At 35.7% G+C, this 19,757-nt stretch overlaps 1 protein-coding gene across 1 annotated transcript in view; it reads right to left on the reverse strand.

Moving 5' to 3' along the window:
- The window catches only part of BTBD8 (BTB domain containing 8), an 89,295-nt gene that overhangs the window by 6,653 nt on the left and 62,885 nt on the right, over positions 1–19,757 (reverse strand). The window contains exons 8-15 of the mRNA XM_056122837.1: positions 19,086–19,171; positions 18,547–18,649; positions 12,414–12,596; positions 11,098–11,235; positions 10,169–10,298; positions 7,570–7,631; positions 550–1,261; positions 226–313 (exon numbers count right to left, since the gene is read on the reverse strand). Coding sequence (XP_055978812.1) covers positions 226–313; positions 550–1,261; positions 7,570–7,631; positions 10,169–10,298; positions 11,098–11,235; positions 12,414–12,596; positions 18,547–18,649; positions 19,086–19,171 — 1,502 coding nt within the window. The remainder of the gene's footprint in view (positions 1–225; positions 314–549; positions 1,262–7,569; positions 7,632–10,168; positions 10,299–11,097; positions 11,236–12,413; positions 12,597–18,546; positions 18,650–19,085; positions 19,172–19,757) is intronic.

Consider the following 19,757-nt stretch of genomic DNA (forward strand, 5'->3'; position numbering starts at 1 on the left):
CCAAGTGTGATAGCAATGCACTGACTGAATGCGACAAGTATAATTAAGTGTTCTTCTATTATTGTGTCACTATCTTTTTGAGTAAACATTTTAACAAAAATATTAAAATATAATCATATTTACACATTAAATTTCAGAGAAATATACCTAAAATAATTAGTTATAAATTAGTGCTTAAGTTTCAGGGGTTATTAGTACAAGATAGAAAAATAAATGAAGATTTACCTGCTATTTATATTAGTTTCTTGTTCATGATTGATTTTTTTGTTAGATGTTCCATTGGCAATTTTGGAAACAGGTCGAGATTTTACTGCTGCAGATTAAGAATAAGTGAGTCATGAGATAGAACACTAGTAACAACTATGTTAACTATGTTCACTAACCAAAGACAAAATTAAATATTAATAGGAGAGAAGCATATTTTCTCTCACTTTGCAAGAAAACATACATAAATATTTTGGACATTTGAAAGTTAAAAGTTCAAAATCAAGTTCACTTTTTTTCCCCTAGGAAATTTATCAGGTGCTATTAGAAATTAAGAAGACTCACCTAGAGCAGAAGCTTTGGTGCCTTCTGTATTGTTTTTCACCATCTTTCCTGGAGGGTCACAAAACAGCTGTCTATGGCTAGATGGTTTCTCTCTTATTAATCCATTTTCTTTGGGCTCATCTAAACTTTCCGTGGAAATCAGTAATTCCATGCTTGAATTTGTAGATCTGCTGGCAGGTTCTGTGACGCCACAGCATGGAGACTCCTTTCCAGTTGCTCTTTTCAAAGGTTTTGCTTTGGCATGCATACTTAGGCTCCCTGTGAGTACCTTGGGCCTGGCACCTGTCACCTGTGCTTCCTGATTTCTCATTCCTTTTCCATTTAATAAAGTTTTCTGTCCCCCATTTGCTGCTGCGGTTGCTGATCTTTCCACAGCTTGTTTAGGGGGCATGTTAGTTGACTTCACATTATCACTATTTTCTGTTTTGGGCTTTATTATAGTTTTGGGCTTTCCAGAAATATTTCTGCCCCCAGTTTTTAATTCTTTCATTAAATTAGATGCTAATTTTCCACCATCCTTTTCCTTTGAATCATCATGCTTCAAAATTTTACTGACAGTATTTCTATTAGTACTTGATGAATGTCCAGATGCAAGTGGCCCATCGGATTTCATCTTCTGATTAGCAGAGGGATAACTCCAACACCCTTTCTTGTTATTTCCTTTCCAAGATGTATTTTTTATTACACCAGAATCAGAAACTTGTTTCCTTTGCTGCAAAGAAGAAAATAAAAGTATTTCGCAACTTAACTGATGTCTTTGATACTTTACTTCAATAAACCAGTTTTCAGAAGAGGGAAGAAGAGCAAAGTTCACAGTATGACTGAGGGTGACTCAAAACTTGAATTATCTTTGATCATTTTGATCAATACTTTGTATGTATCTTTGATCACATGCCTACAGGTATCTCTGTGCCTTAGTGAAGGATCGCAATAGCCAATGTGTTTGAGGGCCCATTCCTAGGTTCTGTGCTAAAAACACTTTCATAGATTAAAACACTTTCATAGATTAAACACTTTCATAGATTAAACACTTTCATAGAAATGAGACTGGAGATAAAAAGAAGTGTGTGATTTAACCAGGGTCACATTATGGTAAGGGGTAGAACTAGGTTTTATTTCTTATATGGTACAATTTATCAGACGCATAAATATTATAACCAAAAATGTTTTCTTTGCCAAATATCAAATTCCAGAAATTATACTGATAAAGATTTACTACTCTGAGCAAAGCATGTTTACTTCTTACGGTTTTTCATCTTGAAAAAAAAATGAGTTCCTTGGGCCAGGAATGAGTCTGAAGTGGTGGAGCATCCACTGTACATCTGTGAAGAATTGGGTTCAATCCCAGGCATGGCAAGGCTCTCTGGGCACCACTGGGTATGTGCCTCCCCTAACACTGCCATTTATGGCCCCACAGCCTTAAGAAAAGTAATGATCATAAATTATTTTGAAATACACATCTGAAAAGTTGGGCTTGAGAAAGAAACAAGATAGTAATATACTAAGTACTGGTCTAGAGAATCAGAGATAAAGGCCTGAAAGTATATGAAATTTGTAGAGGAAAAACAGAAGGGTATTGAAGAAAACCATACTTATTTTATCTTTCTGTTTAGAATAAACCTTAATTATAAACAAGGGATGGACACAATTTGTGGGGGCAAGTGCTTCCCACATGGTACTCAGGGAAGCCAGGGGCCACTCCTGGTGATTCTCAGCTAATCAAGCCTGTGATTCACAGGTATGTGGTTTAATATGAGACCTAAGGACTCAGTGTTAGAGGACGCTAGGATGCTCAAGAATACGAGGGAGCTTCCAAAGCAAAAATGGGTGATGCTCAGTATTTCATGTAGAGTCTGGGATTGAACCAGAGTTAGCCACATGCGAGGCATGCACTTTAATCCCTGTACTATCTCTCTAGTCCAGAACAACAGAGTTTTAAAATTTGGTAGGAATTTCTGAATAAAAATTTAAGCTATCTGATATTGCCCTTTTCCAGATAGTGTCTCCCTGGTCCCCCTGGAAAGCTGTATGAAACTGTCGAGGTTCAAAGATTCTGTGTAGTCTGTCTTTGTATTCCTCACCTCTATTCTCACCACATAATAGGCACTTAACACATCTAAAGAATATTTCGGGGGCTGGAGAGATAGTACAGCAAAAAGCCATAGCCTTGCACACAGTCGACCCAGATTTGATCCTTGGTATCCCATATAGTCCCCTGAGCCCACCAGGAGTGATTCCTGAGAGCAGAGCCAGGAGTAAACCCTGAGCATAGCCAGGTGTGGCCCCAAAACTAAAACAACAAAAATTAAGTATATCTTGATATACAATGTGAGGTCTAATAATATCTAGTACAGAATGCTACTAACTACATTATTAATCTAAGATAAAAATAACACAGGGACTAGAGAGATAGCTCAGTGAGCAGAGGCCATATACTTTGCATGTAGGAGGTCAGTGTTTGATCCCAAGTACTGTATGGTCCTCTGAGAGTAAACAGGAGCACAAAGCCAGGAGTAGCCCAATAGGTATAACTCAAAAACAAAAAAAAAAGACCCTCCCCCAAATACATGCGTATATTTGCATATATATACATACATAATAATCTAGCTTGCTTCCCAAATTGGATGCTGGAAGAATCCAAGGGAGAGGTAGTAGTTTGGGTAAAATGGGGGGTGGGGTCGCTTTCCGTTAGAGTAAAGAGTAAATTCTGGTGGTCATTGTGTAATTTTTTTTCTGATAAAGGGGTATAGGTCAAATAATTCTGGAAGCTCTATAACAATCATTAGAATCTTGTGCTATCTTAACCTTACTTAGGTTATTTAAGAAATCATTAACATTAGCAAGTCTCGGATTATGCATGACAAGAGGATGGAGACTGTTCATACAGAGTTGACTTCTAAGATCTATTTAATATTTACAAAGTTCAAATAGGTTTGTTCCTCATTTTTGTTATTTGACAGACCTTAGTTCAAAAAATGCTTCTTTTTCTCTATGTTAGGGGTCGTTCTAAAGCGGTGATCACAGGGCCTGGGGGCTTCTTAGGTAATACTTGGCCAATAAGCTGGAGGTTTACTGTAAGGGTCTGAGCATGTAGTGCTGCTCAGATCCTGCAGTGCTGGGGACCACCATGGTGGTAAGGTCTATCCAGAACTTTACTTGGTGATGCTCAAGAGGCTTCTGAGATGCCAAAATTAAATTGGGATCAGGTACACGTAAAGCTCGCACCCTAGTCCTTGTCTATTTTTAACAGCTAGAACCACATAGATTTCTAAATTCAGACAGATTTCTACCCTTAAAACTGGCCTTATATATTTTAAAAATATTTTTAAAAATTTATTTTATTTTTATAAAGTAGTTCACAATATTTGATTACATTTAATATTTGAACGCCAGGGGCTGGAGCGATAGTACAGCAGGTAGGGCATTTGCCTTGCATGCGGCCGACCCATGTTCAATTCCTGGCATCCCATATGGTCCCCAAGCAACACCAGGAGTAATTCCTGAGAGCCAGGAGTAACTTCTGAGCATCACTGGGTGTAACCCAAAAAGAAAAAAGAAATATATTTGAACACCAATCCCACCACAATTATACCTTCCCACCACCTATTTTGGATGTTTCTATTCTTAACCCTGCCCCAAAACAGAACTAAAATAATTTTGAATTGTTATGAATAAACTGCTGAAAATGCTCCAAAAAAGTTTCCTTTGAGAAAAGTGTGTGAAGATTGTTATATTTCACCCTGGGGCCATTAAGCTCTTCTATAAGAGATCACTAACATGTTAAAGTTTAAGCCTTGTATGGTTACATATATATGTGTATATATATCTGTAAAAATGTATTTCCCTCAAAGATTGGTTGCTTTCTACTTTAAATACCATCAAATGTGGTGCACTACCCTTGGAATACAAGTGATGTGAGGAATGATATGTCACGTGGTTGGGAATGCAGTAGCGTGGAAAACTGACCCTATTTAAATTATTTGATTGTTGAATGTATTTATTTTAAATCATCAAATAGTGGGTAGGGTCAATTCAAAATTGTTCTTTGTTATTGTGTTTCTCAGAGGTTTTTTATTTTTCCCCCAAGATTTTTTTTTCTTTTAAATTGAATCATTGTGAGATAGACCCTTACAAAGATGTTCAAGATTTGGTTTCAGTCATAAAATGTTCTCAGAGGTTTTAAAAGTGCTAATGTATATCATCTGGGGAACATAAAGCAACAAAATGGGAGACTAACGCCCAGGAGTGGCTGAGATTAGTACCAGCAATTTTGCTCCATGACTTGGAGGCCAGCCACACGTGCTAGGGGAAAAGGAAGCTCAGATAGAGAAGGGAGTACCAAATAAAGAGTTTTGTGAGGATCCTCCCAGGGTGGGAGAAGCATGCTGAAAGTAGACTATAGACCAAACATGACTGCCAGTCAGTGCCTCTCTTGCAAAACACAGGACCCAAAAGAAGAGAGAGAGAACAAGGGGGAATGCCCTGCCGCAGAGACAGGGTGGAATGTGGGGGGATGAGGGGTGGGAGGGATGCCGGGACCCGTGGTGGTGGAGGATGGGCGCTGGTGGAGGGATGGGTACTTGATCACTGTATAATTGAAACCCAAGCACAAAAATTTGTAAGTCTATAAACTGTACCTCATGGTGTTTCACTAATAAAAATATAAATAAATTAAAAAAGTGCTAATGTACATTATTAGTCATTCTCTACAGGAAGAATAGAAATTCTCAAGCTTGGTTGACATGACATCTTCTTAGGTGGAACATATGAAACACTAGTGTTAGGTGGTATGTACTTGGAGAAGTAGATCTAGTAATTTACTGACGAGAGGTTTCACTGTCCAGTGAAATTACCAGTGACATCTGGAGCTGGACCTCTGCCTCAAGTATAAGAGTTTTCTATTGTAGTGTACAGTTATGTAAATTTCTATAGGTCGGCTGATGAGAAGTATGGCACTCTACAAGAATGCATTTCCAAACTTGAGCACTCAATGATTGTTTCTATTCACTATAATGTATGTTCTGTGTTAGTATAATCTTCTGGGAGGTCATTCCTGGTGGTGATGGAGCTGGTGAGCTTCAGACAGAGCTGGAGCCCCCAAGTCCTGTGCTCCTACCTTCAAAGCATGGTTGAGCCTTTACTGGGATCCCTAATTTAGTATGATTTTGTAACATATAATTATGTAATAATATATAACAAATTAGATAACCATAATAAATCAACTATGTTTATATAGTTGTACAAGCATAATTATGCATAATTATAACAAAATATATAAATTAAGTATATAATAGGCATATAATTAAGTAATTTGTGAGTTAACTTAGAAATATTAGTCGGGGGAATAAAAATATATCAATTATATAAATGTTTCTTAATCTTTTTCCTACTGTGGAAATTTTATTTCCTTCCAATTTTATTTCCTTCCTGTGGCCCCTTTGTCCTACTAGTTGGTTCCCTAGTCCCATACTCTGACCCCCCATTTATGTGATCTTCACTTCTGGTTCCCCTTGGAATGTTTGAAGGCCCACAACGAGCCATATGGCCCCCAGTTGAGGAAAGCTGGTTTATATTATAACCAAGTATATTTATATTGTATTTATGTAAAGTGTGTAATTATTTTTTATTATCAACTAATATGTATTTATGTGTACCTATGGTGAGACTTCTTGTTACTGTTTTTGGCATATCAGATACATCATGGGTAGCTTGCCAGGCTTTGATGTGTGAGTGGGATACTCTCGGTACCTTGCAGGGCTGAGGGGCAGAGGAATTGAACTCAGGTTCGCGGTGTGCAGGGCAAACACCATACCCGTTGTGCTATCGCTCCAACAAGTCTCACAATGGAGACGCTACTGGTGCCTGCTCGAGAAAATCAGTGAACAACGGGAGGACAATGCTACAGTGCTATATACCTATGGAACATTTATCGTCTTTCCCCCCCCCCTCTCTCCATGGCAGGGATCAAACTCTGATCCTCACACATGCACGCTGAGCCACATCTCCACCCTCTATCTTCACCATTTTTAAAGTGGGCAACAGAGTAATGTTAGCTGTATGTACTTTATAACATGTATAGTTTTCATCCACAAAAACAAACTGCAAACCCACTGGACAGCGGCCTACCTTTACTTGCCTTCTGATCCCTGGCAACCACCATTCTACTTCTCTGCTATTGGGTTTTAGTTATTTATTTTAGCAGGAAGCTACACCTGATAACTCCTGGCAATGCTTGGAGGACCCAGGGCTCCCACCCGGGGCAAAACAAGAATTCTACCCTTTTGGGCCATCTCTCTGGCCCACCAATTTCTTAAGACTTTCATTATTTAGGTAACACATGTAAAAACACCAAGGAACTTTCGTTTTTATAAAGGTCACTCATCGTGGCTCTCAGAAGTTGAAGAGCATCTCCTAGCGATGCTGGCCTGGCAATGCAGGACTGTGTAGACACCTGGGTTTGAACACCATAGTGCTGAGGAGTCCTGGAATGTCAGACAGACCACATATCCGAGGCATGTGCTCTGCCACTGCAACTATCTCCTGGCCCCACCAACTAACTTTTCAAGTAAAACACAACTGTACTTTTGTTACTAATCAGTATTTTTTAATGTCAAAAATATGTTATATGAGTAAGAATTTTAGTATAGAGAAAACTGGGGCAATGGAAATCTTACTTTGTAAGAAATAGGTTAATTAGAAAAATAAGCATCAAATTAAGTTGAAAATTCCAGGCAATTTCTGACCTGCTGGAATAGCTCCAATAAGTTTGTTGCCAAAAAGACTTTCAAAGAAATAAAAAGGGTGGACAATAATTTCACTTCCTATACCAGCTGGAAATAAAAATTCACATTACTGAAAAATTTATGAAATGTTTACCTGATTAAAGAGAGACTCCAAAGTATTTCCATTAAAAAATAACTTTAACAAAAAGTAAAATCTTAAAAAATTATTCTCACACATCTAATAATTAAATTTAAATTATGTGCTTCATTTCTACCTATGCAAATTTTAAAGGTTTACCTTAGAGCTACTGAATATGGGTTTTTTTCCAAGTTTTCGATCATCACCTTTGTCAAATGCAGCTGCAGGGAAAAAAAGAGCAATTAATTTTTATTGGAATCACTATTATTACAAATAGATGAAAACAGAATATTAGCAGAGAAGAATATATTTGATGAAAATTGTATTGTACTGATATCAGTCTAGTATCCACCTAGTACTTATAAGTAATTTCCCACTCTATATTTAAATTGTTCTTAAAAAGCCTACTTTTCAATCTTGTTTTCTTGTTCCTATGTTTTATTACAAAATGTAGTAAATATGGAGTATATAATTTTGAGAAGATTCATGCTTTTTTTTAGTAAAGCATGATCATTTTTAAATTGAAACTTAGAAAGATGTGAGAGGAGAGAAAGAGGGGAAATGTGTTCAAGAAAGAAAACAGGCAGCAAAGAAACAAGAGACAAGCAAGTGAGGAATGTGTTCAAAGGAGAACATCATGGGCGTGAACAGCAAGCTGTGGAAATGCATACTTTTAACGAAAAAAAAAGAGGAAACACTCCAGAATCTTCAGAAAATCTAGAAATTTTAGAAATATATTTCATTTTCAAATTTTAAAAAGTTACAGGCTATAATAAATGTAACATCCTATAAACTAATAAATATGAGAAAGTGCTTTTCTTAAAATTGCAAGAAGCACTTTGTTGTTAGTAGCTATAAATATTTTCTAACTTTTCAAGTCTATTATGAAGAAAGAAGAAAGAGAAGAAAAATATTATACTGTTAAAAATAAAACAATCTTTGAACCCTTTCCCTTTATAACCACGTAAAAATTCATTTTATAGACTAGGGTTAGATGAAAATCACCAGAGGGCTCATGTTAATGTTCGTTAAATAAAAATTTGAGTGGCGTCAGGAAAATATATAGAAATAATGGTATGAGAACTGTAAGCAGAATGTATAGCTAAAGCTAACACTTCCTTTTAAAAGTAATAAAGCTTAAATATATTTTGAAGAAACATATAATATCTCGTGATTATATTTTTTTAGATACAAATTTTGAAAGCTGATAAAAAAACATATAAATAATCTGAAACTCTAGCATAGTTTTCTTTACCTCTATTCCACAAGATCTATGACAAGAAGGGTCCTAAAGATGGCATTATAAGGGTGGGTTTGTAGTAAGTAAATGATTATGCACAGTATTACACCAGAAGAAATTAATACAAGATCTTTCCTGAAGGTCAGCAACTCAAGTAAAATATAAGAAATGTTACAACAAAGATTAACTAGGATCAATCCTTTATCCAGGGCTTTTAAATGCAGTAATTATGTAAACATAATTCAACACATTTAAAATAAAAATTATATTGATAGAATAGATTGAAAAATTATTTTGATGAGTAGATTACCAATGACCTTTTGTTTTTGATATGTGTATGTATGTATATAGGCATTCACATGTAATTTTAATTACCATTTAAAGAACTAAGATGAACATTGAGGCAAAACATAATTATGAAATTCTCTGAAATTGAGAAAAAAACAAAGTTTTACTGTCAATCAAAAGAGAGTTGAATGGCACTCAGAAGGCTGATCTTATTTCTCCACACTGGATACATTTTGTGGTAAATGTAATCTGCCATTTAAAATTCAGCACAGAAGTAATCACAAGGAAAAATATCTAATTTCTAAAGATCTCATTTTGTTGTTGTGTGATTTTATTTTGGTAGAATTTGAGAAGTGCTCTTGATAGCACATATAGCTACACTAACATGTTAGGTTCAAAACGTAAGATAGAGCAAATAATATTCTAATGATACTGTTAAAGAGTTGAATACATATATTCAATGATATCAGTCATGGGTTATGTATTTTATAGTAAAAATGTTTCATAAAATACAATCAAATTTAAAATGTTTTAAAAAGTATACTTGCTGAATCTGCCAATACTTCTTCTTAGGTACCTGCTTTAACCCAGAAATAGTCGTGAAGCCATTTTCAGTTCCACACCCTCAAAATTCTATTTCACTATTTCTGAAACAAACATACATTATGAGGAATAAGCATCTTCTGCTTACTGTTAATGTTTCAAATGGTGCCTATTAAATGTCAGAGACCACTGTGCAGCTCCTGAGGGAGAGTCTGCAATAGCACACGCCGTATCACTGAACCGATCAATTGTAAAATAAAGCCCTCTAATCTCAGCAAAACCACAGAAAGAAGACCTTATGCAAAAGACCAAGAAGCTTTATGGCAAAATATACTTAAAAAGGGAAAGAAATTTTGGTAATTTGTTCTATGTTACTTACAATCAATCTCTTTACAAGAATTTCTTTAAGCAAATCTGGCTATAAACATTGTTGCAAATAGAAAGTAGAAATAAAAAATTACATATATAGATATATATTTATACATACATACAAGTGAAATGAATTTCGTTATCTAAGAATAGCAAAAAGAAAGCATGATCTATTAAAACTGCTGAAATACATTACCACTGTTTCAATTAGCAAGCTATTATTGAATAGGAGCTAGCATTAATCCGATCACTTATTAGAATCCCTTCAAAACAGCTCACAACAAAAATACAAAATTAAAAATCTCAAAGCTAACAAACCTGCTTGGATTTTCTGTTGATCATCTGTGCTCATTAGCTTCCAGCTTTCGGTGTGACGAACAGCATAGAAAGACTGAACCAGGAAGACCCACAGCTTATCACGCAGAGCCTGGATCTTGCACATAAAACCCTGTATTCAAGCAACAAATCAGCAGCTGGTGAGCTACATTGTCATAGCAACCAGTCATTAATTCCTTTCTGAATCTACTTACTCCTAAGCTAGATCAATGATGTCATCACTTAGATTTTTAACAACCTTGGGTACATACTATTTATGAAAATTTAACTCTTTAATAACAGAATTTTATAGTGAAAATGGAAATCAAGCTAAACCTTATCCTTTCAACCAAACATTATTTTAAGCCACCAATAGTTCAATACATGAATATCTTACACAGTCTTTCAAATCAACTATGACATTACAAGGTCAAATATTCTGTACAATAGTAACAAATATGATGAAGACTTTAAGTCAGACTTGAACAAATATAAAATATAAATGATTTGCAATTACTTTATTATCAACTGAATTTAAGAAGGAGTAATACTTTAATCAAATTTAAAATTTTTTTCTAAAGATAAAAGAAATTGTATATTATAACAATTAAAACTATGTATGTTTTACATTTAGGAAATTTAATGTATGACTTGGTTGCAATACTTATGCTGCACCAATCAACATTGATATGCTGTACCAATCAGCCAAATTACCCAAATCTAAACTTCTAAAAATCACCTGGGGTTAAATAAAATTTTAAAGAAATTTGTACTATGAAGAATTCTCAGTGTACACAAAAGTGAAGACTATAACCAACTCCAGATATCTATCCCCTAGTTTCTCTGAGTCATTCAGTAATTAAAATATACATGTCAATTTTCAATAGTTTAAATATCATTTCATTTTAATGAAGTCTATTGCATTCATTTACCATTTCCTTTGTATTATTATCATTCAGTAATGTATCCAGAGCCATAAGAAAAGAGCAACTATTCTCGGTGGTTATGTTTTCTTCAATTGCTTTTAAAATCTTGACCAGTAGATCAGCTGTGCTGCTCATTGCTTGTGACTACAAAAACAGAAATTGATATTAATAAAATATATGTATACATGTATATATAAAATGTGTAAGAACTTTGAAGGTATGGTTTAACAGTAGGCCAGTCATTAAAACTGATTTTATAACGTCAACCAGAAATCTTATTTCCTTTGTTAATAACATGACTATGATATTACATAATTATAATTTTTTTCCTTTGTTAAAAACACACATGTTCTTAATTGCCGAAATAGTCCTGAAAACAGAACCTAGAAATCAATCCTAGAAAAGGTAAAGGCCCTCCCGTTGATCGTCAATTTGCTCGAGCGGGCCCAGTAACGTCTCCATTGGAGACTTTGTTGTTACTGTGTCTGGCATATCGAATACTCTCGGTAGCTTGCCGGGCTCTCCGAGAGGGGCGGAGGAATCGAACTCGGGTCGGCCATGTTGGCCGCTTGTAAGGCGAATGCCCTACCCTAGAAATTCTTTAACAATTTTAGAGAAAATGGGGCCCTATGAGATAAGAGTATCTTGCCTGAACCATAAGTGTATTACAGACCAAAACAATATCTTAATGACTTTAGCTCGGAAAATTTGGCTTAAGCTGCCTGAGTGCTAAAGTTGGCCAGAGTTACTCTCAAACTTGTCCCCTCCCATCTTCAATATTTTATGAACCAAAATATATCCATCAAAGCTCAAAACCCTATATAAGCATGCCATCAGCTATGGATTTATTTAAATGATACTAATTTAATGAAAGGCAATCTGCATTTTTAAAACTCTTACACAATTCCAGAGCAATAGTATAGTGGGTAGGGCATTTGCTTTGCACACAGCCAACCTGAGTTCAATCCCAAGCATCCCATATGGTCCCACAAGCACTGCCAGGAGTAACCCCTGAGCATCGCTGGGTATGACCCAAAAAGCAAAACAAAACAAAACAAAAAACCAAAACAACAACCTCATATAATTTGTTGCTGGATAATAGTCCAAAGAGGTTGGCATTTGCCTTGCACGTGGCCCACCTGGTTTTGATCCTGGTACTATAAGGTCCCCTGAGCAGTGCCAAGAGTAACCCCTGAGCATTGCCAACTGTGGCGCCAAACCAATAAATAAATAAATAAATAAATAAATAAAATCCTTATGTAATAAAAAAAACAGGGCAGAAAGGTAGAAATAAATATAAGATTTAATTTTAGAGAGCATACCTGTAAGAACCGATGAAAATGTTCACTTTGAATTATCTTAGAAAAGTTTGCTGTAATAAATGCAATGCATTCTTCTTGGAGCTGAGATGCTATAGTTAGTATTGCTTCTGTCCACTTCACTCTGGGTAAACTGATGATTAGCCTATCACTTTCCATCAGAAAAAAAGCTGCATTCTTATCATCCTTTGAATTCAAAAGTATTGGGGAAAGTTAAATATTGCTCATGAAATCATTTTTTAAGTAAATACTTTCACTTTCCTCCGATGTTTCTTGTGATATTTCCACAGTCAACCCTTGTATCCATCATCTCCACCAACATTCTTATTCATTAACTTTGTCATCAGTTTTACATCTTCATTCAGAAATATCCCAAAGGCAAACTATGAAGTAGGAAGAAATTGCCTTAAAAGACAGTTACAAACTTCAAAGCCAAGTTAAAAATAATTTCAAAGAAAAAAATGAACTTACCTGAGATTCTCACTACTGAATTTTATACTTATAGATATCATTCATAATTGCATGACTAACCTGACATAGCCTTAATAATTTTGACTACAAAATGTATTCTTTGTTATATATTTAGTAAAGTTAAAAATTACTTCAAATCCCCAGCAATTTTCTTCCTACACTCTAATTAAAGACGTTTTTTATTCATTGAATCATTCATTTTTATACAGAGGGGAAAATGTCCATGAATACTGAGCTCTTCTGAAGATGAATTTGACTAATACCTGTGCACAAAAAAAAAGAAAAAAATATTTTTCCCTGATTTAGCAACATCAGTCTCAAAAAAGACCTTTTCCTTTCCTGTTTCTTTATACTCCACATAATAACATGATACTCTCTAATTTCATCCAAGTTGCAACAACAGTCAAAATTTCTTCTTTTCTAATAGCCAAGTAGTAGTGCTCTGTGTATTTATACACCACAATCTCTTAATTTATTATTTGTCATAAATTAACTGTCCACTCTTGACTCCTTTGTCATTAATATTAATTGTCCTTTTACCTTTATTTCTAGACTTAAATACCATTCCGCTGGTGGGAGTCTATTTTTATTTAAAAGCATTATAAGTCAGAGGATGCAATGAATTCTTTCTTCTCAGAATTTCTTTGGCCATCTGGAGAATTTTATGGTTCTATACAAATTTTGGCAATAAGATTTTCTATGTCTTTGAAGAATATCAATTTTGGTAATGAGATTTTCTATGTCTTTGAAGAATATCAATGGAATTCTGATAGGAATTTCACTAAATCTGTATAGTGTTTGGTTGGTAAGATGATCGCTTTGACTATTTCAATTCATCAACATGGAATTTTTTGTTTACTTTATAAACTTCTGTTTCTTTTAATACTAACTTATAGTCTTCAATCAATCAATCTCTCACCTCCTTATTAAGCTGATTCTTGGGGTTTCCTGACACAAATATAAATGGGATTGGTTTTTAATTTGTAACCTACATCATTGTTTGCTTATAAAATTCAAAAACTTATTTTTGGTAATGATTTTGGATCCTGTCTTTACTTTAGGTTTGCTGTTTCTAATAGTCTTTTTGTGGAGAAAAAAATTTTTTTCATGTATACTATCATGTCATCGAAGAATAGTAATAGTTTAACTTCTTTAACTTCTTTTCTAACATGCTGATTGATGTTGGTGCTGCAATTTGTGATAATCAAGCCACATTCAAATGTGAGCCATTGATGGCATGTTTGTAAAGTTTCTTCTTTTTTTTCCTTCCTATAGGTAAACACTGTACTCTGTTATCTGCCTATGGTACAGTATTCAGGTACCATTTGCCTCTTTTTGTTTTCTAAGCATATTTAAGATTATCATAAAATTTGCCTTTGAGGTTCTGAAATTATTTTATTTAGCTCATTAAGTCATTCCCTTCTGGCTTGGGGGATTCATTTGACGAACCTACTGTGAATTTTATGGGCTTCTATTATACATGTTTCTGCTTTGTTCTTCCTGCTTTCAGACTTATCTCTATCTTTGGCTTTTTAATATTTTAATTATGCTGTGTCTTGATATTCTTCTATTTGGGTTTCTTCTGTTTGGAACTTTTTGCGCTTCCTGGGTCTGGCTATATCCTCAACTCTGAATAGGAAAGATTCCGAGCTAAATTTTTCTTTTTTCTTAATTTTATTTTTTGGGGTCACACGTGGCAATGCTCAGGAATTATTTCTGGCTCTTCACTCAGAAATTACTCCTGGTGATGCTTAGGGGACCGTATAGAATGCCGGGGAACAAATCAGAGTTGGTTGCATGCAAAGCAAATGTCCTATCCACTGTACTATTACTCCAGCCCCACAGCTATAATTTTTCAACCAATAATTATTTCCGATTTTCTTTCTTCTCTTTCTAGAGAGGTTCTTTCGAGGAATTCTATGTTATTAATTTTGATGATGTCCCATATAAGTCCTGTATTTTATTTCTTATTCTTAATTATTTTATTCTCATTTATTTATTTATTAAATCACCGTGAGACAGTCACAAAACCTTTCAGTTCAAGTCTCGGTTGGTCATACAATGATCAAACACCCATCCTTTCACCAGTGCACATTTTCCACCACCAAGAACCCCAGTATACCCTACCTCCCACCCACCCCCCACCTGTTTGACAGATTTCCACTTTACTCTCTCTGACTCTATGTTGATCACATTCAATATTACAACAAAAGACCCAACATTGTTATTTGGAATTTCTCCCAACATTCAGACCTGCCACAAAGACATCATTAGAAAATTTGTTTTCTATTGCTGATTATAAAGATCATATGATGTCGTGTGGCCACAATAGTGGCCATGTGATTTAGATTTCTGATATTTTAGTAATAAACCTAGAGGGATTACTGCCAGAAACCCCTGGGTTCCAAGATTGGTATGTGTGCCTCTGGGATCATGGTTGGTCAGAAGCCGGAGGAGGTGTTTGAGGGTGGCAACCTGGAGCACTGTCATGGTGGGGAGCAGGGCCGATTCCACCCCCATCCCATGAAGCCCCATGTGCCTCGTCAATGCAGTCTCATACCTGGCTGTTCATTAGGCTCTAAAAGATGCAGGCCACTATGTCACCACCACAAAGGGGGACAGGCAGAGGGACAGACACCCTTCCCCTCCCAGGGTGGCAGAGCACCATAGTTAAATACACAGTCCAGATGTATTTCGGTTAGGCATTATCTTTTGCTCAGATTTTCCCACCACCACTCAAGCCTAGTTTTCAGGGACAAATGCTAACTCATTTACTTTCCATTGATCACTTTGCATATCAGGAAATGTCGCGCAGCCGTGTAAGCCACCACGTGGTTCGGAAAAAAGTCCTGGCACCTGCATGCCAGAGCCATGCTTGTAGAAGCTCATGGTCGCCAGGATTCCATCTGGAGAAGGCGGGGCGAAGCACCTACCCCATCTGGGGCTTCCTGGTGATATCGGCTCTGGATGGGGCCTGGAGAATTCTCCGGGAGCTGTGGGGCCCTCCAGCTGGTTTTTTTCTTCGCTGTGGTGTGCTGTAAGATGGCGCTGGGGGTGGGTTGTGGGCGTGACTTCCAGAATCAGAGGTTGCCTGGGAGTTGGGGCAGGCCCATTGTAGTTTGAAAAAAAGTCTGGTACCCTCCAGAGCCATGCTTGTAGAAGCTCATGGTTGTCGGGATTCCATCTGGAGAAGGTGGGTATTCTCTTCTTTTTTAATGGCTTCATATATCTTATTCTCAAGCACAATTCATCCCATGGCTTCTCTTATCTGATACTGTGCCCCCTCTAGTGTTTTTTTTTAAATTTCAGTGAGTATGCTCTTTTTTATTTCAATAAGTATGTTTCAGAGTTCTTCAGTTCAGTAGTTTCTCATTGAACTTTTTGGATACTCTCTGTCATATCTTCTCTTTCTTTGCTGGAGCACTTACTCATATTTCTTCAATTCAGTGAACAGTCTTCCCATTGTCATACTGAAGTGTTCCCTGGGCATTTCGAGAACTCTTGTGTGCTTAGAATCCTTCCACAGTGATGAATTTTTTTTTAACCACCATAAGATACAGTTACAAAGCTTTTCTGTTTGAGTTTCAGTCATGCAATGATCTATCACTGAACCCTCCACCAGTGTACATCTTCCACCATCAAGGTCCCCATATCCCTCCCAATCCTGCCCCTCCCCCTTCCTCTATGGCAGACACTCTCCCCCATACTCTTTCGTATCGTTTGTTATGAATAGCATAAGATGTTGCAGGGCGACAAGAGCAGCTCCGTATGCTCCTGGAATTCTAAAATTTTCCTTGGTTCTTTTGTATGTCACTGGATTATGGCCATTAAGGAGCTTAAGAAGCAGATGGAGGCAGTTTGTGGGCGTGACTCAGAGGGTTCCATGGGAATGGGGGATGAGAAGGACTGACCCATCCCCTATCCCTTGAGGCCTGGAGTTTGCTGTCACTGAATGTGTATACCTGCACTTCTCATTGGTTTCTGGAAGTTGATGGCCACTGGGATTTTAGGGGGCAGGTGGAGAGACAACACCGGCTCCTGTCTGAGGTATCCTGATGAAGTTGACCTCACTTAAAGTCTGGAGGCAGCTCTGCAGCGAGCTGCTCAGTTCTAAGATTTTTTTGTGTGTCTCTGGATCATGGACCTTGTTTCCTTTTTTTTCCCAGAGAAATAAACTATTGGCATATGCCCTTCAAGGTGAGTCCACTCGCCTGCAGTGTGCCGTGGCCAGCCCTAACTGCGGCTTTTGATCTCTTTTGAGATTTATGGGTTTCTAAAATAAGGTCAATAAATGAGTTTGTATAGCTGAGCTGGAGGTGGTTTGTCAGTGTGGCTCCCACATACCTATCTTTTGGCCATTTAACTTCTTGGTGAACTTGGCCCCAAGTTGTTGGGGTCTGTCCAAAAGCTGGCGAAAGGCACAGTGGCAATTTTGGGGTATCAGGAAGTCTGAGGTACCATCAACCTGCAGGTACAGGTTGACCTGCTGACAACACCATACCCCCATTAGTGATGAATCTTGCAGAGGTAATGGTCCAGTTGTCCAGTGAACTCTCAGTGGGACTCCATGGAGAAACCTGTATTTTGTTTGATGCAGTTTTGTCTAGAGGTTCCAGAAGCACCCTTGAATTGCTCTTTTCCAACATCTTGACCCTACTTCTTTGATTTCTACTTCTTAAAATAGTAGTTAATAAAATAGTCATTAAAGTTAACTCTGATATATTTTAGTAGATTGAAAGATAAAACTATATTTCTTTGAATTTCTACCAAAAGGTAAACAAACTGTTTTCTTATTCTTTGATTCTTCACTGACATTGCACAGTGCCGTGCAAATTTCAGAGATAGATCATAAGAAACCTTGTAGCTTCGGTCTTTCATTCTCTTAGAAATCTGAGACTATAAAACCACAGAAAAAGAAGATGATTAAAAGTAGAAGAAATAATTGCCAAATTAGCCACTAAGTAAAAGCAGCCACAAGACAGAGCTCAGGTAAGACCAACAGAATAATTATCCAGTCAATACAAAAAAAAAAAAACCTCAAAGAATTACTAGAAATAATGATTTTAATTTTAGGACACAGATTTAGAATGGTTGATAGCCCAAAATAGGTGATTTAATAAGGACAGTCTAAGATCCATAACAAAGGCTGCATAATATAAATTTTGAAATTATGCTTGCTTGCGCCTACTATGTACACTTTTTACCCTTAGTACTATAAAGATTTAAACAAGTGGATCATAATAGACATTCAAATATTTGTTGATCTGTTAGCATTATTAGAGACCAAGAGTCAACAGGTGAATTTTTAAGTCAAATTAAGTTTAATCCTTAAACATCAATATCTCTAAAAGCTTCAGCTATATACCAAGAATTATTTTCCTTTATTAGAGTTAAAAAAATACCCAGGTTTTGCTATGATTGAAGTGTTTTGTTTGTTGTTTGTACCATCATCCTTTATTTTTCCAATGACTTCTTGAGCAACTGTGCAACTACTGAGGGTTTTAGGACCATTGTGATTTACTATACAAATTGTGCTGATTGTACAACCAAAAGTATTTACTCCTATGATAACATATTTGTAAAAATGCAAATACAGAGTACAGTTATCATGAAATCATTTCAAGTACCCAATAAAACTCTTTGATGATATTTAGGTTATACTTACCAAAGACTGAATCAACATATTAAAACAAATTTTCTGAATCTCAGGAGGTATATTTGCAAAGCTTTTCTCAGACCAAAACCTTACAAAATGCTTTATAATCCACCTGTAAAAAATCAAAGAATCCAAAGTTAGAGAAATATTTTTTATTAAATTAAATAAAATCTTATTTTTAATGAGTTATGTTATATATTGTGTATATATACATAAATGTATGTATATATACATGTTTTGATTATTACAATTAGTTTTGTGAACCCTAAGATGAATTTGCCCATTCTCCCCTTTTCTGTAAACATGTACTTTAAATAAACTTTTTCTTATGTGCATGGATTTTAACATAAATCACCTAACCAAGGTCCAACTAAAAGAAAACTGACAGCAAGCATCTTGAGTTATATCTAAATCAACTATTAATTAAGCATTAAGGTACTACATACATTATGACCAAGAAAGTAGGTAAAGTATAATATTTTTTAAAAATAAGGCGAATAGAACAAAAAATCCCTAAATAGTGTAAGTAGTACTTTCAGATCACTTACTGTATGCAGTCAGCAAAAAGATCTTCCACTCCAACGGAATGAGCAATAACCAAGCATTCTAGTATAGGCTCCAACTTTCTAAGAGGCTAAAATTGATAAAGAATACTACATTTATCATTTCAATATATAGAGGCTAAAAGTATTTTGTTCATAAAAATGTAATTTACATTTTTAAATGGAAAAATTTATAATTAATCTGTTCTTTAAGAATAAGCATAACTAATAACCTTATTTTATAGAATAGCATTTGAACACTAAGGCATCAGAATGGACATCATTTTAATTCTAATATTAATTACCTTAAATTTTAAAGTAAAATATAATAAATTTTAGCTCAGCACTGTACAGTACAACCATGTAATAGATACACCTATATTGATCCCAGATAAAGTGACAAAATCTTATTATGTCACCATTACATGCTTTCTTAAAAGTAATAAACATCAGATAAAATGTAAATACAAGTAATGAAACTAACTCTTCTCTTGGTATTAAGTCTCATATTGGCAATGTCACACATTTTCAGTTTGAGAGTTATGTTTCTAACCACACCTATCACCCATTAGGGTGATCAGAGTTCAACATCTCTATATGATTTGGGGTTTTGTATGCTTAATAATTATTAGCAATCAACTTGTCTCTAAATGTGTACTCTGAAAATTTCCTGCTCTC

The sequence above is a fragment of the Sorex fumeus genome, unplaced genomic scaffold (assembly GCF_029834395.1).
Source record: "Sorex fumeus unplaced genomic scaffold, SorFum_2.1 ptg000047l, whole genome shotgun sequence".
Taxonomy (NCBI): Eukaryota; Metazoa; Chordata; class Mammalia; order Eulipotyphla; family Soricidae; genus Sorex; species Sorex fumeus.